We start from the raw sequence: 14,391 nt of genomic DNA on the forward strand, positions 1-14,391 counted from the left end.
TGGCCAAATGCAACCCCTAGAAGCTATTTATCTGGCCCCCAGTCCTGGAATGTGCTGGAATCCCTAGTATGTATGCACTGCTGAAACAGAGACGCCTGCGTTGGCTCGGTCATGTCGTGAGAATGGATGATGGCCGGATCCCAAAGGACCTCCTCTATGGAGAACTCGTGCAAGGAAAGCATCCTACAGGTAGACCACAGCTGCGATACAAGGACATCTGCAAGAGGGATCTGAAGGCCTTAGGAGTGGACCTCAACAAGTGGGAAACCCTGGCCTCTGAGCGGCCCGCTTGGAGGCAGGCTGTACAACATGGCCTTTCCCAGTTTGAAGAGACACTTGGCCAACAGTCTGAGGCTAAGAGGCATAGAAGGAAGGCCCATAGCCAGGGAGTCAGACCAGGGACAGACTGCACTTGCTCCCAGTGTGGAAAGGATTGTCACTCCCGAATTGGCCTTTTCAGCCACACTAGACGCTGTTCCAGAACCACCTTTCAGAGCGTGATACCAGAGTCTTTCGAGACTGAAGGTTGCCAACAACAAATTATAATTGGGTTCTTCCAGCATGATACTTGGGCTCTCTCATATCTTGAAATTATAAACAAGATTTGCATATTTTCTCTTCTTTCATTTGCAGCTAATGAGTTTCTATGTGAGAAGAAAGTGCTTATTTCTGACCATCACCTTCTTAATGATGTCACTTCCTGCTTAATGATGGCCCAAATCCTAACCAACTTCCCAGCACTGGCATAGCTTTGCCAGTGGGACATGTGCTGAATCCAGCAGTTGGGTGGCACTCATGGAAACCTCCTCAAAGTAAGGGATTGTTTGTTCCCTTACCTCGGAGCTGCATTGCCCTTATGTCAGTGCTGGAAAGTGAATTAGGATTGTGTCCGATGTCATTTCTGGCCCTCAGCAGATGCCATGAATGCTATTCTGCCTACTACATGAAATGAGTTTGACACCCCTGGTCTAAGGTGCCATGAACATTGATGGTGTTATAACAATAAGAATGATCATCATCATAATAAATACCTGTTATCATCATTATCTAAGATTTAAACCTGCAGTGCTGTGAGGAGGAAAGTGTACCTGACTGACATCATAGGATCAAACTGCAAGGCTGCAGTTACTTTGCATCAATAGTCCACTGGAAAAAAGGAAACTTGTTTCCTTGTGTGGTTTTTTTTACAAACTCTTGCAGGTAAAGACCACTTCACTCAAAAAGAAACTGAGCCGGAGTGTTCAGTTAAACAGGATACGTTTATCTTCCCTGCTGATCCCAATCTGGAAAGCACTATCATGTTCTGAGTAGGATGTGTTCATAACCCTAAGCTGGAAGGCAATTAGAGAGATTTGTTCCTGGCTCTCTGTTATCAAGACATACTTTTATTTAATATGCAGCAATTATCAGTACAGATCATTGTTAACATGTTTTCTGGAAGTCACGTCTGGGGTCACTTTGGGACCTAAAATGCAGGAGAGTAAATAAAATAAGGAATGAAACCTCCACGGGAGAGTACGTACGTATTTTTCTGTAAGGCTCAGTGCCATGGCTGCCATATGGAGGCAGGGAAGATATAAACACATCCTGTTGTTGCAACCCAACACTCCGGCTCAATTGTTTTTAAGAGTGAAATGGTCTTTATCTGCAAGAGCCTGTAAAAAGTATAGCATGTTTCCTTGTTGGTTTATTAATGCAAAATAATTGCAGCCTTGCAGCTCGAAACCCAAAGTTCAGTCTGCAAAAATTCCAGGTAGGGTTAGAAAAAACCCTTGCTTGAAACCCTGGAGTGCCACTACTTGTCAGTGTGTAGACGGTACTGAGCTATTGAGTAAAAGGCAGTTTTGTATGATGCAGAATTTAGTGAGATGCCTAGCCTAGCTCATTGCTGGAGCCTAGCTCAGTGCTGCTTTGGCTACAGAAGGGCCCCATTTTCTCCTTGTAATAACCCTCTGCAGAACTTGGACAAAGAGAGGGAGTATTTGGCTCAAGGGCATCCAGTCAGCTTTCTGGCTCAGAAAGGATCAGTGCCCAGGTCTCCCCACTCCCTGGCACATCACTAACTGTTTCACTACACTGCCTTTCAAATTGTCTCCGTGATTGCTGGTCTCTACTTGATCAACCATGCAGGTGCCACAGCTCATCACATAGATGAGACTTTGAGGGGTTGGAGAAGCATTTTCATGTAGAAATCTGAGTAGCAGACCTCAGAACGTGAGACCTTGGAACACAAGGGAGCGATTTGAAAGTGGCTGCGGCATGGTGGCTGCAATGAGTGTACCCAGACCTGGCCCCTCTATGAGGCCATCTGAGACAGTAGGCAGCAGGTTAGTGGGACGTGCCCATCTCAGTCTGCTGACACGCCTCCAGTGCTCCTCCTCCCTGTCCCTGGATTGGAAAAAGAAGAGGGGGATGGAATGGAAGAAAAGTGTGGAGGAGGGGAGTTCAGTGGACTAGATAATCTCCAAAACTCTAGCTCCCCACTCTCTTCTCATCCATGCTTTCTCTTCCTCTCTTTGTTTTCCATTGTAGGGAGTCAGGGCCAGTCTTAGGAACTTCAGGGCCCAATGCTGAACATTTTTACAGGCCCTCCGCTTCCCCCCCCCCACCATGGGCCCCCCACTTACCAGAACAAACTGCAGTGACAGACATGGGGCCAGTGGTGCTCCATGCACCCAGAAGTAGATGACGGTCACGTAATGACGTCACCTCCAGCTGCTTCCAGGGGGGCATTTTGAGCCTTTTGGACCCAGGGGAGGGAGGGCCACACAGGGCAATGCTCTGCTCACCACACTCTTTAGCTAATGCTCCAGCTTGGAAGATTCCATGCCAGAGCCTCCGCTATACAGTGAGGTGGTGGCTGTGGCAGCCCCCCCCCCAGCAGAGCATGACACCCAAATCAGTTTGAATCAACTGAATAAGGCTGGCCCTGCAGGGTTTGGGAGCAACAGAGGCCACCACAAATCCAAATAGGAGAGGGAAGCATTTGACATGCCTCCTCCAGTGCTAGGACGTCAAAGGCTGGTGCTGAATGTTCCACCATAAAATCTGCTTCCAAACTAGAGAATGAGGGAGAGTGGAAGATTTTGGAGTCGGCTTCACTCCACAATGTTCTTGCTGCTATTTCTGCTGTTCAGTAGCATAGCAGTCAGTTCACAGGGCACAGCAACCGTAATCTCTGATCAAAACCCCACATTCCTTCCTATTGCCACATGCCCCAGTTGGGGCAGCTTTGATCACGCTCGGCAGATGATGAGGAAGCAAAGGAATCTTGCAAGTTCCATGTTTTTCCTGCCCTGATTTCTTGTCTACCATTCTCACAAGCCAAAGAGCAAAACTTGTTTTTGAAGGTTACCAGAATAGATCAAACTCCGGCATCCACTTTAAAATTTTTTGTCTGGTCAGCCTTTATACAAGGGTCTGCTTCTAATTGGAACCACGCTAGATAGTATTAGTCACTTCACATTTTGCTTCAATTGTTAATCATTTCCTCTTGTTTTCCTGCATCTCTGCCTTGGGGTTCCCCCCTCCTGCAGCCCCCCCCCCAACCTTTTTCTTTTTCTACCACCAGAATGATGTTTTTGGATTCTGCAAAGATTCTTCGGGTACTTTGTTCCTGTTTTTTGTTTGTCTTTTCTGTGCAGCCTGTGGAGAGTATTTTCATGGTGCACAAAGTCATCTTTTGTTACCTTGTCCAAATCAAATTCATTTGTCAATTCATTTTGGTTTCAGTGGCAGAAAAAGAAACAGAATCAGGGGAAGGACTGGAAGATTCAGCTTCCCTCTGAGTTCTGCTTTAGAGGATGCTGTGATTTGCTACAGGTTCAACGTAGGGCTATTAGTTTTAAAGTACATGTGAATGTTCCATTGGATCAGTCAGTCTAGCTCAGTATTGTCTGCCCTGTTTTGTTTGTTTTTCCCCTGATCCAGCCTGGAGATGGTTAGGATTGAACCTGGAACATCTTGTGTACAAAGCAGGTGCTTTAATATGGAGCTGTAGCCTCACCTCTGATTCACACAATAGTCCATGAACAACCCCAATGCAGACATAATCGGAAACCATCATTTGCACTGATCATGGCAAAGCGTTCATCTGCACACAGAAAGCAGTAGTTATACTTCCTCCCAGGAGCTCAAGTGCAGTGTACATGCAGGGTGACCAGATGTCATAACCACAAAGGAGGATCAGGCACCCTGAAATGTAGGACATCCAAGAAAAATGTAGGACATGATAAAATAAAAGCTAAATTTTATTGATGTATATTGATGTGGTTAATTTAAACACTATGTTACTTAGGTATTATTAAATTTAAAACTATATTACATCTAATTTATTAATTACAAGAAAGCTATGAGCTGTCTGCAAGGGCCGCTCCCAGGGAAAAGGAGGACTTTTAAGTTCTATTTCAGGACATGAGGCTAAAAGGGGACATGAGGACATGACCTGGAAAAAGAGGGTGTCTGGTCACCCTGTGTACTTGGTTCCCATTCATCTTCCCAACAACCATAAGGCATAGTTTGACTGTAGCACACTGAGGTGTCCCAGCTCTATCTGCAAAGTAATAATCAGCTCTTGTTGGGGCCTCTCCAGGCACACGTGTTGAGGGCAGGCTCAAGTATGACTGGTCTCACTGTGGTTTCCCTGTTTGGCTGGTATCTTAACCAGACTTCATGCAGTCAACCTGGAGCAAGGAAACAATTCAAAGCCTCAGGGTGAATGTAGCAGCTGTCTGCTCTGACGCAGCAGATTCTGTGGTTGGAGTGTGCAGAAACCCTTTCAGAAATATCATTGGTCTTACTGAAACTTGTTTGGCTTCTTCAAAAAGTTACTCAGTAATTCTCCTTGGGAACTAAATATATGCTACAATTTCATGGGAGTACAGAAGGAAGTGCAGGATAGGTGCAGAGCACAGCTTCCAGGGAATCTCAGCTGTCATTAAAAAAAGTTCCTCGTCTTCATGGCCACAATGATACACTCCAAAGTACTTGTGAATTGGGAAAAACTCTGCAGTGTACGTGTCCCTGGATAAGGTTCCTAGTGGTTAACAGTAAAGCTCTTTGGATAGCTCCTCTCTAATTATAGCAAAATGAGAATGAGGACACAATCCTAACCTGGAGTTAGGCCAGCACAAGTCCCTTGCGCCACCTCAAGAGTGTCGCGAAAGTGCAGTAAAGCACTTTAGTGCCACTCTGGAGGCAGTTAGGCACTGTTGCAGGGAAGGTGAGTTTGTGTCAGCCGAGTGCGGCCAATGCAGAGGTCTGAGGTCGGTGGGGAGGAGGCAGGAGGGAGGCATTTTGGGGTGGGGGGGAGCAGGAGATGGGTGTTCCTGGGGGTGGGTGGGCAGAGAGTGGGAGGTGGGGCCAGAATCCAGCGGTTATGCCGGATCCTAACCCCGTTGCTGCTCAGATTTGTGCCACTGATTTCAGTGGCGCAAATCCTAGTATCACCATTGGGTCTGCAGTGGATTTCCCTGGGGTAAGGGGTAGCGATTCCTCTTGCCCAGGGCTGAGCCACTAAGCACCCGAAACTTGAGCTGGATATAGCGCAGGTCCGCTGGCCTGCCTGTTCCAGTGCAAGTTAGGATTGCACTCCACATGATGTAAAAACTATAAGTTACGCAAAAGAAGGTACACAATGCACATTATCTCAATTTACATAATTTATACCAGTCACAGAATTTGGTTTGATGCAGAATTTGGATTGGCTGGGTGTGGAGTTTTGATTTTTTTTTTTTTTAAAGCATGGAATTGCACACAACCTTTCAGTACTACAACATGCTTAGTTATCTCCACTGGACAATTGTGAAAATGTGGTTGTGTCTTTGGGAAGCAGCGCATAGGGAATTGCGATGTACTATTTAAAGTTTTGTCCCATGAAAATGGCTTGGGAAACGCCTGCCTGTTCCCTCTCTCCAGTTAATGTTTTGGCTCTGCAAGTAGGCACTATAGAATCTAGGAATCCAAATGCATCAAGAAGTCTGGCTTTTGACTGAGGAACTAGATTTAGCTGCCTAGTGGGAATAGTTGGAGAGAATGGAAAAATAGGCCATAAAGCCTGGGCTGCATCTGATTATCAGCCCATAAATGTCAACATGCTGTGTTTAAGATGTGCTCTATTGTGACAAGATGGGCCTGAGCCAGAGCTTTAAATTTTGGGGTGGGGGGTGGTGGTAGAAACTGGACTACTGAGAGAGTCCAAATCTTGAGCTTGCGTTGATTCTGTCTCCAAGATAGTGAAGCATTGAAAGAAATTTTGAATATATATAGGGTGTTCTTTTATTTTACAGGCACAGAATGCCTATATACTTGAAGCCAACAGGTCAAACAGCATTCTGCTATTATAAGCCCTTCACATTCTAAGTGTTACTATAATTCAGGCCATTTGTCCAAACTGGCTGAAATTTGGCACAAAGTGTCTACGCACGGAGCTCCATAATCTGGACAAAATTCAGACGGATCCAGAAAGAAATGGTGGCTATGCAATAATTTGGAAAAATTACCCCTTGTGGGAAATTGCAGCCATGAAGGCAGAAGTGTAACCCACAGCAGTGCGTGTGCCTGACAACCACACATTAGTGTAATACCTCATACACCCCCACCCCGTCTGTTTTATTATTTTGGGGCACGTGGATGCTCCTGGATAAAGTGTGAGTGGGAAGTTCACTACAACCCACTAATAAACACTCAACATTGCTTTTTCCTTTTGCAGCTCTCTTCCTCCCCCATGGAAACTAGGAACTTTTTTGTTTAGTTCCGTTCATTAATTTATACCCTGCCCCACATATCTGCGCGGAAGTGTGTGCAATAATAAAATGCTTAGCATTTTATATAGCTCTGTCTGAGTGTGGAAAATATTTTGCCTCTGTTATCTTACTGTTGTCCTTACAGCAACCTATAAGTAAGGGCGCAATCCTAACCCACTTTCCAGCACCGACATAAGGGCAATGCTGCTCCGAAGTAAGGGAACAAACATTCCCTTACTTTGAGGAAGCCTCCGTGAGTGCCACCCAACTACAGGATGAAGCACACGTCCCATTGGCACAGCTAAGCCAGCAGCTGGGGAGTGGCTTGCCCAAGGTCAACAAATGAATTCATGGCAATGGCAAGATTTGCACCAGAGAAGTCCTGATTCAAAGCCTCGGGCAGCCCAATCCTGAGCTCATTGGAGACTGGGGAATCCCTGTGGCCTGAATTGGGGGTCCCCAATGGCCGCAAATGGCCCCTGGGCTGGGGTTTGGCCACACCTGGATTATAGGATGGTGTCAAAGTCTAAAACAGGCTTCTAACCCTGTGAGCCTCCTCATTTCATACAAGCCATGCCCATGTATGGACGGGGTTTGGAAGATATTAAAAATAACTGGAAAATAGCAAGTGGGAGTCATTAATAGAATGTGCCTCTTGAGCACATGTCAGTTGTGCTAATCTCTGTTCCCCTGAGGCTCCTGTGGTACAATAATTTGAATGATGATTGTCTTAATCAGATATAACAAGAAATCATCCCTCTGCAACGTTTTTTGAACTGTTGTAACAACTGAGAACAAATTGTTAGAGGTCTCCGTCATCCTTTCCCTTGTCATAAATAGTCATCTGAGTCACACCTAAAAGTAGGTCACTGGGGTTGCACGGGGTATAATTCAGGGCAAGACCTGGCTCATGTGGTCACCCTTTGAGGCATCATCTAGCGACATTCCAAAGTGCAGATGTAACCATTAGGAATATGACTGTGTGTGCTGCACGCTTTATGAGAGTGCATGATTCCAAAAGATCACACGAAGGCGATTAGGAACTTCGTAACTGTCCCCCACGGGGAGTCAAAAGCCTTAATGTTGCGGTGTGTGACTTGATGTTAACATTGAACGTGTTTTTATAACTTCTTTTCAAAAGCATCTTTAATGCTGCGGTTTTAATTAATTTTGTTTCAGGAATGTGCACTGGGTGAATCCAGTCTTACAAAACAGATGCTTGTTTGCTGGGTTCCCCCCCCTTCCTGTTTATATGCTTGGGGATTGTGGGGCTGCCCAGATGTGTTTAACTCTTTCAGCATGGATCTTCTGTTTTGTAACGTTCTAAGTGAATTGGGCCAGCAGAGGTCCAGTTACGGGTATTCTTCTAAGATCATGTTGTTTGAAAATCAAATATGGCAACCTAAAATGGCAGCATTCGCCCACTTTGATTTTGGTAAGCTTTGGATAGGCTGATCAGAATATATTTTTGTATTATAAACCACATTATTTTTGTTGCAGTTAGTTTGAGGTTTACCCCCTTTTTTGTTTACACAATAAAAGGACTGTCCTATATCTTCTGTTGTTTTGTGTCATTTTTTTTTTCTACTGTAAACTGCCTTGAAACTACAGTAGTTGGAAGGCATAAATTCTTTTTTGATAAGTGAAACAAAGCATTGTTTCATGACATGCATTCATTTAACTAGGTAGGAGATTTTTCTTAGATCTGATTCATAATAACAAACACATGGTCCTGATTCTCCAAGAACTTCAGCATTAGAAACTATTGCTTGTATATAGATAGCATAACTTTGTTTTGCAAAATGCCTTGCAGTTTTTATTGCAATTTACCTTCACAACTGCCTTGCAGAATAGCTCATTCTAGGCACTGGTAAGAGATAGGGAATGGGGAAAGGGATGGAGAAGAAGTGACTTGGAGAATCGCACAGAATCTGTGGCAAATGGGAGATTCAAGGCCAGGTGTCCTAGTCCTAATTCCAGCTCTTACAGGTTCAGAACAGGCCTATGTGTTTGCCATGATTATGGTGAAGCGTAGAACAGTGATTTTGTCCATAGAACACAATTTTGTAAAGATCTCTGAGTCTGATTGCTAAGAATTTATTTGACATTGTGCGGTTAATTATGTTTTTTTTTTTTGAGAATTTTTAATGGCCTTAGCACATAATTTCAGTCAGGTCATACAGCTTCATGGGTAGGGGTGAGGGTCAGACAGTACTGAAAATCTAATCTATATGGTTTGAAGTGCACTCTGCATTAGTGCACTTCTAGGCTCTCCTCCTTAACGGTCATTGCCTTTTCTCAATTTTTAGGGAGGATTTTGGACTTGAAGACTGGAACAGTAAAGAAGGAAGGCCAGCAGTCCTCCATGAGAATGTGCATGGGATCAAGGCGTTCATTCATCTGCAGAATGAGGTATGGTCTCATACACATTCATACTCGTATACATTCATGTGATACTTTTGTGGTTTTCTCTTTTCTGGCCTTGCAATGGGCTTAGTTCCTCCCCCCGCACACACTTACCTTGGATCTCAGACTCCCAAGAACCAAGGCAGTAGGTGAACAGGCTATATGCCGCCTGGCAAACAAACAGCATCAAAATGTCTTAGTGGTTGTCTACCCTTTGGTGTCAGCTATACAAGACCACAGTCGCCGGGCAAATGTGAGCCGCAAAGACTTTCTGCAGACCATGGAAAGGACTCGTAATCCTTGCTCTTGCCCAGAGAAATGTTATACATGCATCACACTTGTGCAGATGGATGTTGCCAAACTGTTCAGAAAACTCATCTGGTTCTTCTTTTCATTCACGTTCGACTTTTTGAAAGTTTCTGCAATTAATAAAGGAATCAACAGCTCACAGCCTTTCCACAGTTGTGTTTACCAGAACTTCATTTTCTCCTATGCTTGCTCAGAAAAGAACCATGCATCAGCCACTGGAATTCAAGCAATTGTGTCATGATGTGTGATTATTTCAGTCAATACTTCTGAAACCAAGAATTCCACAGTGCGATGGAAATATGGCTGTCTGTTTATTCCTCTGTAAACCAGTATTATTTAAAAGCAAGGATAATTAATCATCCTGCTAATTTTAGACATATGAGCAGGTCTTGAGAGCATTTTGCAATGCTCAAGCTTTTTTGGTGACTATTTCCTGTTTTTAAAAAAAATTCAATCCCATGACAGTTGTTTACCTCAATTTCTGAACCCAAGAGAATTATAACAATTCTTAAGAATCTGTGTTGGCAAAAATACTTGGGATTCTTCTGTCTCCTGTATATACTCATTCTACCTCAAAAACTGTTTTCAATCAGAGGTGCATAACTAATCTGGTATTCTGAGATACACCACCCTTCCACCCCTGAGGTTTTGTTTAACTGCATTGACTAATAGCTCTTGACAGACTTGTATGAGTTTGTCTAATCCATTTTTTTAATGCTGTAAAAATCACATCCAGGTGACCAGTCAGGAAAACCTTTGCAAACTTGGCACTTCTGATGTCCATAAGTAAAAAATAAAAAAAATCTAGTTGATATCCTCCTGGTTGCACAGGCTGTGTAATAGTTTAATTCTTTTTTTTAAACACAAAAACAGTTAAGTATCATATCTGAACATGTTGATCTGCTATTTCAATTCCAGGTGTGGCAATGCTCCATTGGATCACTTACCTCTGAACAGAATAACCACCATGCGGAAAAGATACAGGTGAGTATTTTTCCTTTGCTCATTTTGCACAAACCTTTCTCTTTTCAGGTCTCTGCACTGTACCTTGTACAGTTTCCACTACTCAGGGCAATACTGGTTTAGAAAGACCAATAACCCTGTGTAGTAACATATAAAGCTGCCTTTTACCAAGTTAATCCTTTGGTCCTTCTAATAGAGTATTGTCTGCACTGACTGGCAGCAACTCTCCAAGGTCTCAGAGTCACGCCTTTCCCATCCCAGGGATTAACCCTAGAACCTTCTCTGTACCACTGAGCTGAAGCCCTTTTCCTAAAGTTAAGTTAGGTAGCATAATATATTCATAATAGCCAGTTTATGCTCTCACCATCCAGAGATCACCTTTGTAGGGTGAAGCAACAAGAGCACCAGTACTTGAAATCAGTAATAATGCCAAAGTGTGATTAAATTTTAACAAAGCAATTGAATTAAAAGTTGGCAAAAGAATAATATGATGGTGAACAGAGAGAGAGAGAGAGAGAGAGAGAGAGAGAGAGAGAGAGAACACCTAAACAAACTGATCTCTTGCTTTAACTCTGCATTCCATCTATACCACAATTCTTCTTATGGTATTCTCTTTTAAGTTGCAAGTTTATAAATGTGTTAAAAGGTGGTTGATTCTTAATCGGCACTTTATTTTAAAGTTGAACATGGTCCCAGATTAGCAACTTTTATTAAAACGATGGCTCAGTTGTTTTAATCATGCCAAGCCATGGTTAAGAAGGTTTGACATGCTATCTGAATTGCACACTATGGCTGGCAATTGGTGTATAAGAAATTAATGGTTGAATCAGAAATCCGTGGTTTGTGCAACATTGCCTGTTTTGCTATTTATGGAAAAGCTGTGGCAAGAGCTAAAAATCCTGTTGGTTTAAATCAAAACTGATTTCTTTTCACTTAGGAATGGACTTGGTCCAGTGAAAGAAGGAGAAGCCCAGTATGCTGTGGTCCACTGTACTGGCTATATCAAGGCCTGGCCCCCGGCAGGTAAAATAGGCAAGGCAAATTTTTAAACTTTCTGAATGAATGTCTGTGTGTTTGGCTGACTGCCGCCCAGGTGACACTGAAATGAATGGGAACTGCACACAAACGCATCCACACTCAGGAGACTGTATCAGGTGGACTGTACTTTTGGTGAGGAACTTTTCAGGGTTGCAAAAGAAATAAATGACAAAACCAAAGACATTGGGCAGTATGGAACCATGAGGACTTTACCACTTTGGAACGCTGATAAGGGAATGACAGGTCTAAAGCCCTCGTGTGTAAAATCCACTCCCTGTATGCCGGAAGCTAGTGTGTCAAGGGGATAACACCTAAATTACTTTATAAGTCACCTTTTAGGTGCAGGTGGAGGAGCAATCAGACATGGCATTCTTCTTCCCCGTTCTGAAATGGGAAAATCCTAGGGTGACTATGGCCCAAATCCTAACCAACTTTCCAGCACTGACACAGCTGTGCCAGTGGGGCATGTGCTGCATTCTGCAGTTGGGTGGCAGTCACGGAGGCATCCTCAAGGTAAAGGAATGTTTGATTCCTTACCTTGGAGCTACATTGCAACTGGAAAGTAGGTTAGGATTGTGCCCTATGTATTTTAGGATGACCATGTATACTATGTTTGAATGTGTAGCCTAGTTCTTAGCATCCACAGGGCAGGACAGGTTTTTAGATGAGTTTAGTAAAATGAGTTCAGTAACTTGCCTTCATTCAGAAGGTCCCAGGTATCAAAACAAGGCAGCATCTCCACAGAGGGCTAGAAAAGACCCTGAACCCCTGGAGAGCTGCTGCTATGGATGATACTGGGCTAGATGAACCATCAGTCAGTAAAGCAGCTTCACATTTATTCATAATGATCATCATTCATCTTTAGGGGAAGGGGCTGTAGCTCAGTGGAAGAGTGCATGCTTTATGTGCAGAGATTCCAGGTTGTTATAGGAAAGACCCCTACCAGAAATGTGGAAAACTACTACCAGTCAACATAGATGATATTGAGTTGATCCAATGGTTGTGACATGGGTAGAAGGAAGCTTGTTATAATATGTTCATCATAGTATCTAGGTTTACCATCGTGCAGCATGATGAAGGGGGCTTTGCCCTTGTTTTTTGAATAGTAGCTCTGGTTGCCTCCTGGCACACCAATGTTGAAACCGAGGAGCATTTTACAAATGCTTTGGTGATGCAGCATTCTGGGGGTAGGGGTTGGATGCAGTGGCGAATCTAGGGAAAATGGTGTCCATGGTAAGCTCTGAAATTGTACCCCTGTCCAAACAGAGGAGGGGAGATCATGGGATGGGAAATCAGCCCAGTCCATCCCCCCAAGTGAATTTATTCAGCAGGCTACGCAAAGAAGGGGAGACAGCAAAAACACACCATCAGTAGAATATGGGTACATCTGCCCCCTTTCAAAGGGCACCCAGTGTAGATATCCCCACTTGCCATGCCCTATATAAGCCACTGATGTGATGTTGTCCAAAGAAAACCCTATACAGGCTGCTGAGCGCTCCTGAAGCAGTCCTTTGGGTCCCAGCCACTGCTTCTTTTACCTCTTCAGACACTCCTGTTTTGAACAAGGGCTTCTGGGAATAAATAGCCTCTTTGTTTCTGGGTCTGTTGCACTGTCCTGAAAACATGCCCGTAACTCAATATTGCACATGGGAATATTTACATGTGGGAAAATGTGGAAAACAACTGGAGACAAAAAGATTGTTTCCAGCATTGCTAAGGGATGCTTTTGGCTGACCTTACCCTTGGATGAGCTGGGGGACTTCGCTTGCCTCTCACAGCTCCAGCTGATAGGAATCAAAACAAGAGTTATCTTGCCCTTTCATTGTCTGAGTTGTACATACCACAGATATAAACGTTGTGGGGTTTTTTTTTTCTTTTTCCAGAGACTGCAAATGCCAGAAGCCCAATACTTTAAAGTGAAACATAGTTTCAGCACATTTTAGCTTGTGGCTGTATGTATTTCTGATGGGTTGTGTGCTGTTGTGTCACGGTTCTACAGACAGTTTGATTGTGTTTGTGTGTTTGTTGCGTGAGTGCATGCATGGACGCTGCACACAATGGATTCTTCTGGCATTTCAGAAGCCACTTAAGCCAAATTAACCTAATTCGTATCACATGGTAGCAGTTTAGACTTCAGCAGTGGAAAAGGGTAAGTGGAAATTCTTCCCTTGAATTTCTAGCTGGCGCTACCAAAGTGGTTAAGTTACTCTAAACAGCAAAAGCATTTCAGTTTCATTTTTTCATATGAAGAGCAGACAAAATAAAAGTGAACCGTATCTGAAAAATTATATTGGGAATTTGTGGTTGTAAGGCTCTTAGGGCAGAGCCTCTGCTCAGGTTGACTGGCCCTTTAAGGGAGTCCTGAGAAGGCCTCAGACTGGCTCAGGGAGAGGGGGTTCCAGCACCCTGGTCCTCTTCCCTGGCTGGGCTTTTGCTGTCTGGGTCCTGGGCAGGGGATGGTGGCTGCACAGCCTCCCAGCTTCTAGCCAGCCCCTGCATCACTGGCCTCCCAGCTTTTGTAGGGCCAGCTACCCTCCCCATAGCCCCTCCCCTTCCTCTCAGGAGAGGTAAAAAGGGTGGTTCCCTGGGCCACCCTTCCCTTGGCTTAAAGGCCCCCCTTCTTCCCCTGTGCTGCCTTCCCCTCGCCCTTCCTCCTGCCCTTCCGGCTTCTCCCCTCTCCTGTTGCCTGGCTCCCCAGCCCCAGAACCTTCTCCTGAGGTCAGACGGGGGCCCGGGTGCAGGGTGGGGACCCCGACACAGGCAACTAGTCACGGGCATACCTGTGGCATGTGTGCATCTTCTCCTGGCAACTAGGTAGGGAAGCTAGCAACTTCTGCAGGCTTGTTTGCAAAGTTGGACTTTGTTCGGTAGTGGTTTGTCTGTGAAGACCTGCTGCTGGAGATAGATGACAGAAAAGGGCTGCTACCTTCAT

At 44.4% G+C, this 14,391-nt stretch overlaps 1 protein-coding gene across 2 annotated transcripts in view; it reads left to right on the forward strand.

Moving 5' to 3' along the window:
- Positions 1-14,391, forward strand: part of ARNT2 (aryl hydrocarbon receptor nuclear translocator 2) — a 115,645-nt gene that overhangs the window by 51,451 nt on the left and 49,803 nt on the right. The window contains exons 6-8 of one of the 2 annotated variants that reach the window (XM_066634838.1): positions 9,053-9,155; positions 10,377-10,442; positions 11,359-11,453. In XM_066634838.1, coding sequence (XP_066490935.1) covers positions 9,053-9,155; positions 10,377-10,442; positions 11,359-11,453 — 264 coding nt within the window. The remainder of the gene's footprint in view (positions 1-9,052; positions 9,156-10,376; positions 10,443-11,358; positions 11,454-14,391) is intronic. The other variant, XM_066634839.1, reaches the window with a different exon arrangement.

Source organism: Tiliqua scincoides, chromosome 8 (genome assembly GCF_035046505.1).
Source record: "Tiliqua scincoides isolate rTilSci1 chromosome 8, rTilSci1.hap2, whole genome shotgun sequence".
Lineage (NCBI taxonomy): Eukaryota > Metazoa > Chordata > Lepidosauria > Squamata > Scincidae > Tiliqua > Tiliqua scincoides.